This window comes from Melospiza georgiana, chromosome 2 (assembly GCF_028018845.1).
Source record: "Melospiza georgiana isolate bMelGeo1 chromosome 2, bMelGeo1.pri, whole genome shotgun sequence".
NCBI classification, from domain to species: domain Eukaryota; kingdom Metazoa; phylum Chordata; class Aves; order Passeriformes; family Passerellidae; genus Melospiza; species Melospiza georgiana.
This window is the reverse complement of record NC_080431.1, coordinates 7,717,367-7,736,890: the sequence shown is the minus strand read 5'-3', so window position 1 is coordinate 7,736,890 and position 19,524 is coordinate 7,717,367. Positions and strand designations below refer to the sequence as shown.

At 35.6% G+C, this 19,524-nt stretch overlaps 1 protein-coding gene across 1 annotated transcript in view; it reads right to left on the bottom strand.

Annotated features, from left to right (window-relative positions):
• GBE1 (1,4-alpha-glucan branching enzyme 1) overlaps nucleotides 1–19,524 on the bottom strand; it is a 136,062-nt gene that overhangs the window by 14,168 nt on the left and 102,370 nt on the right. The window contains exons 13-14 of the mRNA XM_058044906.1: nucleotides 3,329–3,513; nucleotides 2,100–2,228 (exon numbers count right to left, since the gene is read on the bottom strand). Of these exons, the coding sequence (XP_057900889.1) occupies nucleotides 2,100–2,228; nucleotides 3,329–3,513 (314 nt within the window). The remainder of the gene's footprint in view (nucleotides 1–2,099; nucleotides 2,229–3,328; nucleotides 3,514–19,524) is intronic.

Here is a 19,524-nt window from a genome sequence, read left to right as displayed (position 1 = left end):
ACACAGCTTCATACCCTCCCCTCAGGTCCTGTCACTGGTCACCAGGGCACAAAGATGAGTACCTGAATGTCCTTATGAACCCTAAATTCATGACACTCTGCTCTTCAACCACTCTGGGACTATAATGCTTTGATACCTGCTATGCAAAAACAGCAATATGTGAAACAAAGAAAGCACTCTTTCCCATGACATCTTTTTTCTGCTTGAGCAGTATATGACAACATGAAATACCAAAATACAGATAAGTCAGCAGCAATTTATACTGCTCAACATTCACAGACTCTCATGCTCACATATAAAATTAAGGACCCATTCCTTGAATACCTCACACCAAAGTACAGTATCTTACAAGAACAAATTGTAGAACAGAGCAAGGAAAATAAGTCAAGAGAGAAGACTGAAGCATAAGGAGGAAGGAAAAACTGACCACAAACTGTGACTTCTCATACAGACATGGACTAGCTGAATGCCCACAGAAAGACTTTCCAAAAGCAGGTGGGACCAGCAGAATTGTAATGTTTGCTGACTACACCTTCTCATATAAAAGAACTGGGGTTGTTATGCCAACAGCCTACATACAGAAGAGTTGAAAGAAGAATGACATTTTCAGTGAGTTGAGAACAGAGGAATGCCTACAAAAATGCAGGCCAGGCAGTAAACTCTGTACCTTTCAACATAGCTGGTAACATATCTGAGAAGCTGTGTAAAAACCAGCTTAGAGAGATATATCACTACAATAGATGGACAGACCAAAGCCATCCATTTTATAAAGGCACATTCAATGACATGTGTTAGGTGCAGTCATTCATCTAGTTCAATGCACAAAACAAACTTAAACCTAAGTATTGAAAGGATCATCCCATTTCCCACAATTCCCAATATAATTCAGAAAAATGTTTAATTAAAGCAATTTGATCAATACATTATTGCAGTTTGTCTCTTCTGGCTTTTAACAGCAAAGGATATCAAACTGAAAATCCATTAATTTATTAAAAGAAACAAACAGACTAACAACAAATTTTTGCTTTTAGGTACTTCCTCTGCACATCTAAATTTCAAAAGGATCATAAATAACTCCTTTTCAAGTGGAGAAATTGTTCTGAAGATTTAATATAATGTTACCATATGTCCTAATAATAGGACATCATTTACTGAAGTCTTAGGTTAAAAGCATCCATTAAAAAACTATACATAAAATTCATGGTTCTAATTGCAGAAGAAGAGTTAGGGAGAAACCTTAGCCAACATTAAAACACCCCGAAGTATTTAAAGAAAATAGGTAAGGAAATTCCTCGAGATATTAAATAGCTCCTTACTCTTCTCTGGTGAGCTCCCCCTGCCACAGAGTACTGTGCACAGCTCTGGGATCCTCAGGACAGGAAATTCCATGATTGAACTAAAGCAACCAAAACATGGAATTACCCTGAATGGCTGATAAATAAGGAAAAGGCAAAAACTGGAACTGCAGAGCTTTAACCTGACACAGCAAGAGTCACAGACTAGGCTGAGTTTGTCAAAGGACTTGAAAGAAACTGAATTTGGGCAACTAAAACTCCCCCAGAAAATCAGCATTAATTTTTGGAGCCTCTAAGAATTTGGACACAAATGCAAAATCAGTCAATTACTTGAGCTGTCATTTACTGCTCAGCTGATCTCAGAGCACATTCTCAGTCCACTCAAGTTTTAAAGTACAAATGTACAATTACAAACTGCCTGATGAAGGTTTGCACTAATGCACATTCCTGTGTGACTCCATGCAGCATTATCCCACTGTGGTGGCTTTCTGCTGTGTTTTTAAGAAGTAAGAGTTCCTTACTTTCTCATTCCTCAAGAGAATTTCAAAAAACAGCTTCAAAAGTCTTTAAACTGCATTTTTTACTTTTGCTTTCTACAAAATTATCTCTCCTGAAGAAGACTAATTTATAGATTATTTTCTTGGTGTACACAAGGAATTAAAGCAATGCTATATTGGTGACAAATTAGTGATTTCTTGCCTTTCAACTACAGGTTGGATTCATATTAGGAAAAAAAGACATAAAATCAGCTTTCAATTTCTAAAACTTTTCCTCACAAACAGAACAGTAAAGAAAAGGATATTTTCCTGGAGTTTCAATACCCACTCTGTAGTCCACATAACTTTGGTATGGATGGAAGTTGAAAATAAAAATAAGACCTGCTCTCTCAAATGCTATGACCTTATTGGATTCATGCTTTTCACTCACATAGGCCTAGGGGGAAAAGAAAAAAATCAACACTTTAAAAAGATTTAATTTCTAATGAATGAAAAAAAAAAAAAACAACAAGAAAAACCCCACTGCTTCTGTACCTCATTTCAAGTAATACAGGTAAATACTCAGGGAACAGAACTAAAGGCATTAAAATGTGCAAACTGAAATTGTTTATCTATGAAATTTAATATAAAATTTTTGATTACTAAGCTGTAGCTTACTTTTCACAAGGCAACATAAAATTACAGAGGTAGAAGCCTGTTCAGCATAGAGCACTTGAAAAATACTTGCTCAAAATTGGTAATATGGTCTTTTCATCACACTTTTCTTTAGTAAAAAATGGATTCCTTTTGGTAGCCTATTTGTTATGGGGATCTGCATCACATATAGTAATATTAATTCAGAAATTGAAGCACTCAATACGTTTTTTTGTGTGTTTTTTTAGCAATCTCTGTGAGCAACAGCTTTGATAAGCCACAATAAATGGCTGTGCATACTTTATTTGCTAAAGCCATTAATAAATAACTAGGCATCAATTAAAAAAAATCTTAAAAGTGTATTATTCTTTAAAGTGGGCTAGAATAAAATAATTAAACACTGCGAAATTATAAAAATTGATCTTTCATAAAAATTACAGTGTGATACAAGTGTAAAAAATGCAAATGCAGAAGCAGCAGGTTGATGACTAGGAGACTATAACTTATACCAGACTTTGCTGAAAGTTTTTCCTCAGAAATGGAGTAATTATTTTTATAAAGTGTAATGTCAGAACAACTTATACTTTTGCAAAGCAATCCTTGGATTGGATTACAGACTATTTTATAGTCTGCTTTATGCAATCCACAGTTACTGAATAAAAACAGGGAAAATAATAGGAAAAGACCTTGTTATGAAGCTAAAATAAGACTGTTTCAGGTTTCTATTATCTGTGGAAGGTATTTCAGTGCCATATTTTGACAACTTGAAATATATGGTGAGGCATTACACAGTGCATAACAAAGCACTGTTTGAAATTTCAGCATGCAAATTTGAAAGCCTTGTTACTCTACACATGTACCCAACTGGTGACTAAAACTTATCATTTTGTACACACAGCTTACCTGGGGAGATGCAAGCCAGCCAAATCTTTCCTCCAATTTATTCATATCTCTATCAAAGGCATTTAGGAATTTATAGCGAAGAAGATCATCCTCAGTAAGATTAAACTGTCTTCTGGCATAGTGGTAGCTCTCATTATTCCCTATTCTGGGGAAGTCAAGCCATTCTGGATGTCCAAATTCATTACCTGCATTCAAAAATATTAAGGATCTGTGAAATAACATGCTAAGAATACACTAAGCCTGCAAAAGCAAAATATATTAATGTGTGTTTCCTTTCTACAAATTTTAAACTCCAAAGAATCCACTTCCATACATAAAGCAGTCATTTCATAATTATGTCTCTAATTTTTTTAATAGGTCTCTCAGAAATTGCATTTTTATTAGCAGGGTTGCTTGGCCATTAAAACTACAAGAGCAAAATACCCATGGACTCCAGGGGAAGTACAAAGTGATGAATTATGAACTCCATGTTATTGTGCTTTAAAACTTCCCAAAAATTTTTCTGTGCGTGTGCCATTCTATCTCAATTTGGTTTTTTATAGCAGTAGCTTCACAAGTCTGCCAGTCTCACCCAAATTATCTAGCCCAAAAAACTACTGACCAGACTTCTCTTGAAGACAAAGAATAGGTTTATTCAAACTTGGATCACATTCAAAAAGAAGGAAACAGGTTAACATTTAGGCAAGAAAAAGTTTAGCATCTCTTATGTAGCATCTCCAACGCAAATCTCAAAGCAAGACCTCATTTGGGACTTAGTATTTTGAGTGACTTTGATGTATCCAAAGTGTTCTTGATTTACATATTGTCATTATTACAGATTGAGACAACTCCAAATGCACTTAATAATTCTAACTCATGATATAACCTATGGTCCTGCAGACTCTCTGACATTTTGGACTATTCGTTTGACACAGGATTAAAGGGTTTCAAGTACCTTACAAGTTAAACACTCACTTCAAAGCCCACAACAGTGAAATCACAGCAAACATTTCAGAGATTACATAACACCCACTCACTATAAAACAGAGACAAAATCATATACCTAGAAATATGTATGGAAAGAACTGAAATTTAAGAGCTTTTCCACTAAAACAAGCAACAACAAAAAAGAATAATAAAAGGATCCTCACATTTCCACAGACTATTACTCAAGTTTTGTCAATGAACTGGAGCTTTGTGGCTGACAGAGGGCAGGGATGCCAAGGGAAGGCAAGAGATTCCTGGCTGGATACCCTGCATGTGCATCCAGCACCCATCTGCTGCCCCATCCAGCCTGCACTGCCTCGCAGGCAGCAGAGACAACTGTGAACTTCAATTTGTGAAATGATTTCTGTAATTCTGTGCTTCATGGGAACAAAGAAATGAACAGAGGACAAAAGAGAAAAGCCTCATATATATTTAGGAGAGTCCTTCAGAGTGGTATCTGCTTTGTAAACGAACTGACAAGTTGTAAATTAAATTTCCTATTCAAAAGCTAAACCACTAAATTTCATATTCAGCTCAAAAATGGAGACAAATACAAAAGAATCAGAATCACAGCAGGACTTACAAAATGACCTTGGAATAATGCTGGACTGAGCTCTTAAACTGTGCTAACAATAAGGTTTGGAAAATGAGGAAAGATATTGCTGCAAAACAGACACAGTATCTAACCAAATTCAATATTCTCTGAAGAGCTAGACAAGGTATTACCTTCCTTCGTGATCTGCACACTATTGAAAAGATGAACTACATGAGATAGCTCAGCTAAAGACAGCAAAAACTATCAGAAAGACAGAGATGACACATATCTCGAATTGATGGGCAAGAAAATCATACCTATTTGTTCAAGAAAGAAACAATGGGAGAAATAAGCAATAGGAGATAGCAAATAAATTAGACTGAACTAGCCCATCATTTCCATAGATTATTTCACTGTAAATAGAGCAGACTTCCTTCAGGTTTATAATGTGTAATGACTCTCTCACCTCCACTTGCTTTGCCTATTTCCCCACCACAGTTACGAATGTGGTTCCAATGCTGTTCTGCTGTCTTGGCTTTTTAAAAGAAACAATATAAGTGCAGCAAATACTAAAAGCAGTCTTAATTTCCTAACTATTACTAATGGCTATTGAGAAAAAAAGGGAACTTAGTACAGTGCAGCAATTTGACAAAACACTAAGATACTTTCTGTTACCAAAAACACAAGCTGAGGTTTAAAGTCTGCATGTTCTTTGACATTCTGTGTTTATGAGCATCTTCTGGAGAATATGCTCCTGAGCCTTTTCTACTAGTCGCTTGACTGTAAAAGGGTCACTTGCTTTCTCTTTATAGGAAGAAAAATAGTAATAAAACGTAACAGAATGAATACAAGCAGTTTTGGTTATGTTTTTAAACTGTGGTATAGGGAAAATAATGTAGCATTTAGGATGCATCTGCTTCTTGCAATGCATTAAGGCCATGCATCCTATAAAAAAACTCACGTCTACATGCTGCTTTTTTAATTGCTGTTCTTTCTAGTTTAGCTTCATAACAAACAATAGGAGGGACTAGGAAAGAAAAGGCACGGGTGAGCAACACTTGCTGCTAGAGATAACTATCGGTTCACGGAATGTGAAGCATCATCTGCCTCCTTCCCCATGTTACACTGCTCACCTCTGACCAGAATCAGCAACATTCACTTCTATTCTTAGAGGCTTCTACAGTTATCAAGAAATATAACTGGGATTTATTTTCCTCTAATTAATTTACTGTTTGATGTAAAAGTCTAAACTACAGATTGATAAGAAGCCAGCTGCCACAAATGATGCAAATCAAGACAATGGAACTAATGTGGGGGAGGTAGAGAACAAAGCTGAAATTAACTGGAGTTTTGATTAGAGAAACAAAGACAAATCCTTGAAGTGCAACGCATGCTAATTTTATCTAGGAATTAATTGAAGTTTTCTATTTGCTGCATATTACACACACTGGACAATTTTATTATGTACAGGATTTCAAGATCGCAATTCCAACAAATAAATTAACTTTCTACTACCATAATTAAAATTTATGTCACCCTTGTTTATGAGGATAGAAATGCATTAACACCACAAAGAAGTCAGGCTGCTGTGAATTCTTTTAAAGTTGATCTGCACAGGTCAATAAAGTTTTCTTCATCTCTTTTCTTTAGACATCTTTAGTAGCAATTCTCCCTGAAAGAATAAGCCTCAGCAGAACTGAAGGCATATTTAAAAGATGGAGCAGGCAGTTTCAAGAGATGTTATTAGGAGTTCTTTGCATTTTGAATTAAATATGATGACACTAAATATTTTAAAAGCAGTTAAAACAAGTGGTTTATTTTATACAACAAAGGTAAGAAGTCTAATTAGGTGCATAATGCTAAACAAGACTTTAAACCATCTAAAACACTACAAAAAGATCCTATTTAAATCTGATGAGCTGGAGACTGGACACATTGGGACAAAATTCCAGCAGTTCCACCTTAAAGTACTTCTATCAAAATATGTGCAGTTACACCAATTTACAGAAGTCAGATAATAAAGTCATCCAGGAGTTGCAACTGCTTTGAATTTTACTTCACTACCTTTGTGAACAATGATGGCAGTACAACAATCTGCAGGCTATAAATAGAATCAATGTAAATCAGATCTAGATAGCATATGGTATTTATCATTACTTCAAACAATAAACACTTCAAACAATGGATCTTCATTTTCCCTACTTGTAAAGCTCTTGGGTGTTAAGTAACCCTGTATTTACTCAATTTAGTACCAAATATTCTTCTTAGCATCTTAAAATCTTCTTCTTACTACCAAACCCAAACAATAAACACTATACTGTCTCTGAAAGATGAGAGAATGAGCCTCACTGCAAGCATTTCTATAGTCTTGAAATCCATACAAAAATAAAGTGAAATTCCAAATAGACTCCTGATACACCTGGGTTAGATGATATGAAGACCTTCACATATTTTAATCTTCCAGCATTGGTATTTAATGACATATTGGGTCAGAAAAGACTAACAAATCAGTTCAAGCAAACAATTATATTTTAACTTCTGCATAAAACATAGGCTAGAGGAAATCTCTAGCATGAGGCAATGGTAGAGAGGGCAATCGGTAAAGACAGTAAAGTGAAAATAACTGTATTTTTCTCCAATTTTCTGAAAATACCAGATATTTTCTCCTCCCAAGTTTTGAAAGATAAAAAATCAGCATAAACACCATATTTGTTTTGCAGCTTGGATCTTCCACATCTCCTAGGGGAGAAGGGAAGAAACATTTAACATTCCCTGTATTAAAGGATCAAAGAATGCATCTCCTCTGGGACGACACAGTCATGGGGAAACCAAGGATGCCTCCAACGTATCCAAGACATGGGAAAGGATTGAGTCCTTAAAATGCTTGCCCTAAATCACACAGGGACACAATACTCTGTACAGGGATACAGTTCCTGTTGTTTCTCTCCTATTCCCACTTCCCATCAAGGGTTGCTCTGTCTTCTCTCATTTCCTACTGATGTTTAAAAGTTGGGAGCTATTGTACCACACCATTTTATAAACACTGATAAAACAGTTCCAGGCTCTTAAAGGAGATAATATTCCAATTGTTCCAACAAAAATTCCAACCATACTAAATAGCACTGTTCAGTTCTCATATCTCAAACCCAGATCTCTCTTTAGCCAGATAAATTACAGAAAAAAACACCAAACCAAATAAGAAATAAAGAATTCTCTTAAGAAGCACCAATTCTGCATCTCTATTAGGACAGGCTGGATGGCTGAGAAGACTTCTTACATAGAAGAACAACCAGACACAGGCATAGTAAACAGCATTGCTTATTATTAGTTACTTTCTTTTTCAACAGAAGATCATATGATAGTTATGCCCACATGCTGGTATTTAGTAGAACTCTAGTTACACAGGAAAAAAACCCAAAAAACCCATTTATCTGGAATAAATTATTCTTTCATTGAATTATTTGTAATGTTCTATCAAAGGAGTACTCAATAAAATACCAGTGGCCTCACTGACAACAGTATTCAGTTCCTACGGGCAGATGAACATTTTCCCTTTAATGTTTACTGAGCAGAGCAAGAGTTGCTGCAGTTCATACTAACAGAAAAAAAAAAAAAAAAAAAAGAGTACCATGAAAAGTTACCTAGGCTAGAAGGGACCTTGAGTGGATAATTATTTTATTAATCTACTCTTAGAAACCTTCAGGCCTGAAAGTTTACATTTTAGGCCTCCTTTCCCAGCATAGAATAATCTATGACTGACTTAAAACTTACTCAACATCCACATAGAGTATTCAAAACAATAAAGTAACACTTAAACTCCTTGTGGTGCTTTTACACTGAAACAGTTCCCATTTTGCTGTTTCCTATTAGCTGCATCCTGGTAAAAAACAAGAGACTGACTTTGATACTGTGACATTTCCACCAGGCTCTATGTGACCACGGCACAGTATACATTATTTAGTCAACCACTTCAAGAGCTCACTAAAATATTTAAGAACAGAAATATTGCAGAACACATTGCAAAGGTTAAAAAAAAAAACCCCACAACTAAACAGACAAACCTTCTCCCCAAATCTAACAAAAAATACAAATCTATATCAAGAAACTTTTTTAACAGATGATGCAGTCAGAGAAATTCTAGCTAGATCTTTCAGTTTGGTGCACTGCCAATTATTAACTAGTACCACAAATGACAGGTTAATGGGCTTACAAAGTGAATTTAGAACATGGCTGAAACAGAGAGGTCCAAGAAAGAGGCCAATCTATTTGCTCTGGGATACCCAACAAATAGCAGTTTAGTTAATGGTAAGAATTTCACTGTCTAATTTTCAAAGAACACAAAGAATTAAGAAAAAAAAATGCAAACAGAGGAAAAAGACCACTTACATAGTGCTTGGTGCACAGGAAAGTTAAAGTAAATGAAAAACGAAAGTTCAGTATTATCCTGTTCTTATTACAGGAACATACTGAATTACTTAAATAACTGTGCATTTGTTACAGCGCAAAATGAGAAAATTTGAAATTAAAATCTGGAATAAACTTCAAACAAAGTAGGGGGGAAAAGGCATTCTAAAATAGATGTCAGCAATCAAAACAGAAGGTACATTGTGAGAAGCCCTGGTTTTCTTGAAACAGTACAAATAAGCCATCAGAGTATACTACTGGCTGCACCTCTAAACCTCTTCTTACCTCATGTCCTCAAAGGAGTACATTCCCAAGATTATTCCTAGACTCACATGTCACTGCTTTGAAATTAAAGCTTCTTTCTGCCAGCTGCCTCCTGCCCTCCACCTGAGGCTGGTCCAACCCTGCCATGCTGAGAATGTATTTATAAACTGCCAAAAAACATTTGTTTCAGAAAAAAAGCCTTCTCAAGATCCTCACAATTTTAAACAGCTCATGTCTGCCATTGTTTTCAGTTAACCTGGGCACTTATTAAGATATTTACAAAACCAGAATTATGTAATTACTTTAAAAGTCTTTGGAAAGGCACAGCATCATCTTGCTACACTACTTTTTTTCTCTAAGAAATGGAAAACCCCAAACAGCACCTGGGCACTGTTGCACATTCCTTAAAGAATACAGAGACCCTTGATGGGCTCAGTCTCAAGGCTGTGGCTGCCAACATTAAGACTCCTCTGATGCAGAAAACCAATCAATGGTATTTCTAAGTTGCCATAACAGTTATGCTTCATTTCAGATAAGGAAATGGAGTTATTTGTTTTCTGAAGGTTACATAAGTGATTTGTAAATTTGAAAGGTACAATCTGTGTTTTCTTTGCAGGACTCAGCACTGTTTCAAAGAAACCTGTTACTGTTATGTCTCCTGCTATGAACTTGTATATACACAAATATAAATAAACATAATATTAAAAAAGCAATGAATTGGTGCATTTGTTTCTACACACAATTCTACTCAACAGCTGAAGTCTTAGGTGGAACTAACACCTAACTAAAGCCATATTTTAGATATATAAGGATATTTACTTAAGAATTAGTTGTCCTTGGCCAAAAAAATCCCCAATATTCTAAAACCATCATGGAGAGTAAAATTCAATATCCTACTCTCAAAATAAAAGAAAGAGTACAAATTTTCATATCAACTTGTAAAATTCTCACACAGAAAATTCTGAATGTTAGCAGAGAATTTTACTAGACTGGAAATTGAAAAAATAGTAAAACGATTCTGAAATTAGCCATACATCATATTAGATAAGAAACTTTTTTCATTGAAATCCTTTCAGGTTCCCAATTCAGCAATTAAACATCATACCAACATATACCAAAGAAGTTTCTGACCACAGTTGTATCTTCCAATTAAATACTGTTCAGAGAATAAAGACTGGGAACATACAGATGTATTTTCCAATTGTTCAATTATTATAGAGTTTGACAACACCACTCCAGTGGCGTGCAGTGCTTGGTCAGTACACCCAAACCCATCATTAAGGAGAAAGGCAAATATTGTGATCCAGAATTGCATATTAGCAGTGTCTCACAATACAAACCATCTTCCAAATGAGAAGCATTTTTAAAGTCACATTTCTCTTACAGAGTGTCCTCAACAACAATAATTTGTTTCAAGAAACAGACTCACTTTAGTGAGCCAATAAAAAAGCATATCCTTGCCTTTCTACTGTTCAGCAGGGCATTTTCTTTCTACAATTACTTAAATTTCACTACTTAGCTGGAAGACGTTCAAATTTTTATTGCACTTCTACCTTGCAGCAAAAGAATATATGAGACTGATGCTAAATAATCATGCACTGGGGATTCAAGGTCATATGAGGTTAAGGTTTTGGATTTTTTTGTTTGCAGCTTGGTTTTCTGTGGGATTTTTGGTGTTGGTTTGGGTTTCTTTAGACAACAGCTGAAAATAAATGCCAAGGACTGACATTGGAAAAGATTGGTAACTACTCTCTTTGGCTTCAGGGCTACTGCTGAAGGATGAATGAAATATGAGCCATCTGTAAAACTCAAACATGCTGGGGAAAATAAAAATACAAAATCCACATTTCACTTTGTTAATAGTTTAAAATAGTCCTGAGAGAAGACTATCAGCTAAATAATCCATTTTTCCATAGTTATTAAAAAAAATGTTATAAGGAGATTCACGAAGAGAACTGAACGTGTAGGAAAAGAACTTTGAGTGTGAGCAACAGGCAAAACCAATCTTCTTACCCTGCTACTTGGAAATGCTCACACTAAACCCTTTTGTGAAATCAATACACAGCATGAGCTATAAGAGTAACTGTGTATAAGATGTTATCTTGGGAAAGAGTGATGATAGTTACATCTAGCAGCCAACAAAAATGTTGGTTTGGTGTTTTCTAGCTCTGTTTAAAGACATACCAAAACCACCAACCCTCATATGGAATGGAGCACAACACAGCATTATGCATTGCTGTTTGGCATTTCCACTCAAGCCAACACAGCATGATTGCTGGGCTTTGGAAGGAAATTTTACCTAATAACTCAAGGGAAAACATGAGCCTGGTCAAAAAACATCTAACAGACAGATTAAGAATGGTTAGAGAAGAATGGCATTACCTGGAATAAAAATTAACTGACTATTTAAGCTAGGCAATTACAAGTCTGCCAAAAACCTCCTCGTGAAAATGCGAATATTTTTGAGCAACCTGAGGAGAAAAGAGGAAGCCACAAGAGTTACAATCTCTCATAAGGCCTATGCCACCTTAAACAGTACATTTACATCATGATTCATTTGCCTTTTGGTTACTGTTAAATAAACAGATTAATCAAGTACCATAACCAGTTTAAACTCTATGAAGTGGAAAAAATTTCCGTATTGTTCCTCTCACAATAATTTGACTCTTTATCTGGGAAGCAAATTAGCTTTGAAATACACAGATATTCCAAAAAACAAAACTGCTGCTTTGCTGTGCATTTCAAAAGCAGTATCCTCAATGGATACTAAATAACTATGCTTGTATAAATATAATTTATGTGTATGTCAGAAGAACGTCCTGTATCAACTTAGTGACTTTTTGCATTCATTGTTTTAGAGTCTTTTGCTTCCCCCAACCCTTCAACTTGTTCATTGTTAGCTTCACAGCTCGGGGCTTTGTTTGCTTGTTTTAGTTGTGTGGGGGATTTTTTTTTAAAGATACTATTGCATAAAAACACAAAGATTATAAGTGGTTTATGTAAAACTTTAACCAGACATTTGAAAGCAATTTTTTCTAAGTCATGTTTATTTAACATATTTCAAAAATCCTAGCATAATATTCTTTTGGTGACAGCATAATCTGTTGAAAGATCACTGCTCATTAGAGTCAATCATAACAAGGACATCTAAGAAAGATTACTTGTATTGTTGGTGGGGTTTTTGTTTGTTTGTTGTTTTGGTTTGTTTTCTTTGTGGAAACGGGTATTGAAATTTTCAGGTTTGGAGTTTTTTTCAGAAAGAACAGTTAGAGATTTCAAGGCAGGGTCTCTGGTATTTTGTCATGCTATTAAAAGGGCAGGTTTCAAGAAGAGTCTCATTTGCCTGATAATCAATTAACATACTTATGAGTATTAGTCTGTATATTAAAGTCTATTGTTCTTGAACAGAAAATCCATGGTTTAAACTGAAACGTCTTGTCTGTAAATGAGATCTATTAATGAAGGTGCACAGAAGGAGTGTATTAATGAGAGAAACCTCTGATGATGAAATTCTGACCTGTTCAAAGCAGTAATTGCCCTGGTCTTCTCTCTCCCTCTTACTAGACTAGGGACCAAATCTTATACAGTTTTCAAAGAGATATTCTGAACTTTTTGCAAGATACAAGGCAAGAATTGCAAGATCAGACTGCACCTGAGAATGTCAAAAATCAGAATTCATTTAGAATCATTAAGATGTGCTGCTTCCACAAAAATACTTAGTCTTGGAATGTTCACTGCATCAGATTTTAAAATGTAGCATAGATTTGCAACTGCCTCAAGTGGACATCATGCATGCACATCTTATATGAAACGAAGTGTCACAACATCTGGTTTTTAAGCATCTTAAACTTGATCCTTGAGCCATCCTTAATCACATCTGAGAGTATAAGAACAAAAAAAACCAAAAATTAAAATACCATAGCAATACAAAACTCCTATGTTATTAAAATTCTTTTACAACTGTTTACAACCCCAGAAGAGGATAAAGAAAGGCTGTAATTAAGAAGCAGCCTCTGAAGAGCATCACCTTCTAATACTAATCTACAATTAGTTATACCAGAATAATTGCTGGTCTTCCAGTATGAGTGGGCACAGGGAGACTGCAACTACAGAGCAGGCTGGGGCAGACCATCACAAATACCCTGATGGCAAAATGGGCTGGACGCACAATGTAAAGATAGTTTTCACTCACCTGTACATTAACCACTGTCAGTACAACTAGAAGCAGGAAAAAGGAGAAAAAAAAAAAAAAAAAGAAAAGAAAATATAGCAAAAAATAAAAAAAAAAAAAAATAGCCGGCAACAGTTTTTAAAGCTGAAGAAGCTGAAGCAAAACCATTGCTCAGATAAAAAAGGGAGTTCAAGGAATTGGTACTGATGGTACCTTTGCTGCAAGAAGCAGACGAATTACAAAACAACCACCAAAATCCATAGGAACTGAGCACAGTTGTGAAGGAAGGTGTTTATAATTTTTTTGTTGTTGTTGTTAGTTTCTTGTCATTGCTGTTGTTTTTGTTATGTAAGGAGACAGGAAAAAATAAACCTCATCATATTGAGAGAACGGTTGTTTGTTGAAATGTAAAATAAAATACAGAGTGAAAATAGACTGTAACTGAATGTTACTACAGCCTTTGAAAAAGCAGTTGTGGCCAAAAAAAGCTCGTTCTGCCCATTCTCCTTCCCTTGTACTTCTGAAGAGGACTTGCTTTAAAAATCAGCTTTAAGAGACATCAGAAGAGCCACAATATGCCCTGATTTAAGTGGCATGATTCCACTCCTCCTTCCTTCAGGTAGAAAGACAAGAGAAAAGATTATGGACATTCGCTTCCTAATAACAGGTCATTTGATAAAGAGATTTTAAGAGGTATTCAGAGTATCATTGGGCAGAGCTGCTGCTGCCATTTTTTAATTTGATCTTCCAATTTTCAGGATTTAGTGCAGAAAACTTTTCAAATAGCTGGGAAATCCAAGACCCACTAACACACTCCATTTCCTGACAATGGGTACATTATATAGGTAACTCCACACACCTATCAACCCATTCATCAACAACTCTAGTATGGAGCATGTCACAGGAAAGTGATCCACTGCTCTTCCTGACTGTCCCTGTGGTGCAGGTGGAAAGAAAAGCTGAATTTTGGATGGTTTGTTCTGGTGGCACCTGAGGAAGGGATGATCCCAAAATCAGACTGGTTATCTGTCTACACACAGTATTTTTTTTCCAAATAACTTTGGTCAAAAGAGGTTAGGAAGCAAGTAAATAGTTGTAAAAGAATAGTCTAGAACTGTGAACCTTTGAGATTTAACGTCTAAGAAAAAGAGGTTCACCATGAACTATCCCCTCTGTTCATTCCATTATATCATGCCTCCTTATTTGCATTGGACAGCTAACCCTTCTCTGAAATTCAACAATTTGCTATATACACGGAGGCAAACATGACAGCATTCATCTCATGCTCAAAACATATAAAAATTAGCATCAAGACCTGAATCAGCTGAAGGCATAAAAAAGCTGTGAGCCTTTCAAGACAAAACCAGCTAATAATTTTAGATTTTTCTTGTGACACCAAGTTAATACACAGAAAACAAATTTAGACTGATGAACGAGAAGAGCAGAAATTATTCCAGATTACATTATGGCTGCTTAAACCATGATAAAATTTTAATTTATTTTTTAGTTTTGAAATAAGTACTTCTGAACTAGTGTACAAACCAACAAAAGCAATGTCATTTAGGTAGACACGTCTAACATTTTCCTTATCAATGTTTTACTAAAAACATATGTTCAGATGAATTGCTCCTTTCCCTACCCTGAAGTTTCACATAACTGCTGGAATTAATTCTGTATGCACACATTCATTTCTTAAAAAATATTATTTCCAAAAACAGTGTTTCAATTTACTGAAATATGAATGCATTTAAAGTACTACATTTCATGCTGTCATTGCATTGTACACAAAGAAGAGATACAGCTTTTTTAGGGGCCGAGATGAAAATATACTGCACATAATGCTTTTTCTGCCTTTAAGACAAAACTTCTTTGTCAAAGGAAAAAGTAAGCTTTGATCTCATGAAAAAACCCCCAACCTGCTTCCATGTCTGAAAAATGTTGTTACAACTGTTTGAGGAAAGCCAAATATGTACAAACACCAAGATGATTCCTCCTTTCCCCCTGCAGCAACGCTGTATGGAAATTCAAAACGACAAAAGCAAAACACAAAACACAGACAAGAAACCATTAGAGATTATTTGCACAAAGACATTTTGAATTGGACACATGAAATTTCTCAGTAATGATTTTTCATTCCTTTGCAGGTTTTTTCTTTAAAAGAAAAGAAAGTTGTTCAAGTGATAAATGCTTTACATGGACCACCTATAAAAAAGGGGAGAAGAATCCTCTGAAACCAGTAAAATTACACCTTTATCTGCAAAAAAATATTTGCCAATGTCATTACTCATTTTGTTTTTGTTCCATTTCATTCCTTTACATGGCCACATAATGGTGGTAGCTTATTTCAATACTTGTTTTCTTATTTAGATCTTAATGGGAACATTTTATTGTCAGAAAACAACATATCCTTTGAAAACCTGAGAGGTCATGATAGCAGGAGGGAGGAAAAGAGACAGGGCCCTAACAGGAGCCTGGTAAAAACTTCTCATGTCCCTGAGCCCAGCCTCACAGTATCTCAGACATTGATCACATCATCCCTTTATGAACTGGGAAATGAAAAAAACACAAACCAAAAACTTACTGAGAGAATACGACATGTACACATCACCTTTATTAAGATAAATTTTAGTAATTTCTACAAGTCTCTTCCTGTATTTCAGTTTCCAGAGGCAAACAATGAATTTAGTTCTGTATTCTTATGTGCAAACCAAATAGTCTTCCATATAGGAAATAAACCAAAACCACAGTCTTTCAGGCCTACAAATATAAAAGCAACTAGCAAATACCAAAGCAAACTTGGACAATTTATCTGAAAACTTCAATTATGTCCAGGTTGAACTCCACAAAATGAAAACTATTTTAAATGAAGATACTCTCTGCTTCATATTTAATTAGGAGACACCTTTCCAACCCATAAGTAGGAAAGCAGGATATTAATAAATAGCTTACTATATTTCTAAGGCTAGTCACTGACAGAACTTTAACAAGCTTAGAGCATTATTGATTTTTCTGTTTTCTTTTTTTTTTCTCTCACCAAACAGAACAATAAATTTCACATACTGATGAAATTTGCACAAATAAGGCAAGTTTTCTTTACATCTGTTGAAATTTATATGTCATTACTCTGGCATGCTTATCAGCCTGTGGGCTCTGAATAGGCATACAATCATAACGGTTGTCTGCAACGTGCACCACTAAACCACATCCTCAAGATAAACACACCCAGGCATGGTGACTCCACCACTTCCCTGGGCAGCCTGCTCCTATGTCTGACCACCCTTTCAGTAAAGAAATTTTTTAATACTCAATCCAAATTTTCAGTGGAGTAACTTGACAGCATTTCTTCTTATCCTGTCACTTGTTACCTGGCAGAAGAGACCTGGCTACAACCTCCTCTCAGGTGGTTATAGAGAGTGGTAAGGTCACTCCTGAGCCTCCTTTTCTCCAGGCTAAACAAAATGTATTGAAAAATACAGAGTTTTAAAGAATTAACTATTCACATACTCAAGAAGAAATACATAAAAGTTGTTTAAGTACAGCTAAATAGCACACAAGGATAAAAAAACACAGTAACACAAGTGAAGACTGATGGAAATTGAATATACATTCACATAGTATTTTGGTATTTATAAATAACTACTACTTGGACTGTGTTAGCTTAGAAGAAAGAAAAAATGTGAGTTATGGAAATCCACCCATGTTCAGACTTCTGCACTTCTCCTTTCAAGAAATATCATGCACAATTCATGACTTGCTAAAATGGTGGCAGCCTCTAGGAACTACAATAAATAACCAGTCATGAAAATAAACAAGAACATCTCAGCTAGAGCCACGTTTTTCTTTTGTTTTTAGGAGCTCAAGGTAAATCATGGAAAAGCATGCTGCCAATCCAACAGTGTATATTAATACATGTTAATGTTTTCCATCAGATATCCTTCTTTTCCCCCAATAATATTTTGAAACAAGACTATACATTTCTCCATTATGAAGATCAAGGTTGTGAGCTTAAGCTGCAAAAGAGCTGATCTATTATACAACCACCCAGATGATCCAGCCTTTCCTGCAGTATTCTGTATTAACAGTTAGCTGGATTAAAAAAAAAAATATGAGAGGCTTAAGGGAATTCTTTCATAGTCTAGAGATTGACTCTTAAATCAAGAGGGAGTGGATTACTAGATTGCCTTTAAAAAAATCTCTCTAGAAATGCCACTTGAGAAGATATTCTATGAAAATACCTTGCTTGCAGGACTTGCTCTGAATTTCACAAAAATATCTCAATACTTATCCCAACTGAGTAAAAGTTCTAAGCTTCTGGCTGTGAAGACTGCACCAGTACTTTTGGCTTTGTAAATAATCCTTCGCTCCTTAAGACATTAGTCACTTGTCTTGTTATTCCTCCAGCCCTGCAGTTTTATGTAGCACATTATGACAGAAGTAGTGGTTTATATTCAGCAAGGCATCCCAACTCAAAAGGTACCTGTACTATTTGAAAAAGAAAAAAGAAAACTAACAAAACGTTCAAAAAAATCTCCCTTTAACAAAATTAATTTTCTTTTCAGCCAGAAGTATTTTTATTGTGTTGATAAACTCCTTTTCTACTTTACTCCACTATAAATTCCATCAGCATTTAAGATCAGACAGCAGTAAGACATTTTTTGCTGTGTGGGTGGTGAGATAATGGAGAAGTTGCCCGGAGAAGCTGTGGATGCTCCATCCCTGGAATTATCCAAGGCCAGATTGGATGGGGCTCTGACCAGCCTGGTCTAGTGGAAAGTGTTCTAGCCCACACACAGCAGGACTGTTGGGATTGAAAATATTTAAGATGATCTTTTGGTTGTTTCCCTTCCAACCTACAACATTCTACAATTCTACGGAATTTCAAATTGAAGATCTCGAGAGACATCCAAGAAAGAAGTCAACCTTTATAAAGGATGTTCTTATGCTTTGCTCTGCAGACTTTACCATTTCTCAGAAAAGGCAGGAAATACCTTGTCTCTTCAAAGTCAATGAAAATTTAACTACAATGTTGTTCAAATTCTATTCTAGCAAATTCCTCTGTGTTAGATTGATGGCCTCAAAAAATTAGGACACTGAGAAGATTCTAAGCTAATAACATCTTGTGAAAATAAGCTCTTGAACAAATAAAGACGTCTTTTTTTTTTATTCCAATGTCATCAGACAGTGTTATCTCAGCTTAAGCTACATTGATTTGGGGAATTAATGACACTACTGAGATGAAATCATTTCAAATTACCTCAACTGCATGCATTAAAATCCAAATTGGAATCTATGCCTAAGGATCTAATACGACAGACTTTTGCAAATACAAAATGTGCCCTGCACAGTCATGTCTCAAACCAACAACTCCTTACTGAGTAACACATGGGGTTTAATTCTATTTGGCTCTGCACTGCCCAGAGAAACCAGCCTGAGAAAGAGCAATGTGCCACCAAAGGTAGGCTTGAGATTAACAGAGCCCTCTGCATGCTCCTACACCAGCTCACTAGAGCCTGATGTTGCTAAATTACTTGATTTGGATCACCTTTCTCTACCTCTTTAAAAGCCAACCTAGGAAGTACCATCAGGAAGACATTTTTTGCTCTTTGGTAGATGGCTTTGGAGAAAATAGTTATATTTTTCTCTCAGCCCTTTCCAGACTAGTGAGTACAGACAAACTGGAAAAAGGAGAAGTAAAACACAGCTGGGAGTGGTAAGAAGCTGCTGCTGCTTCTTTTCAGCATTGGGGGTTTCAGAAATAAGGATCTTAAAACAAGTACTGATAAATTATCATCATCTAAATTGCATGTAACACAGTGAGCAGTAGGGAGGAAAGACAAAAGCTTTAACATCCACATC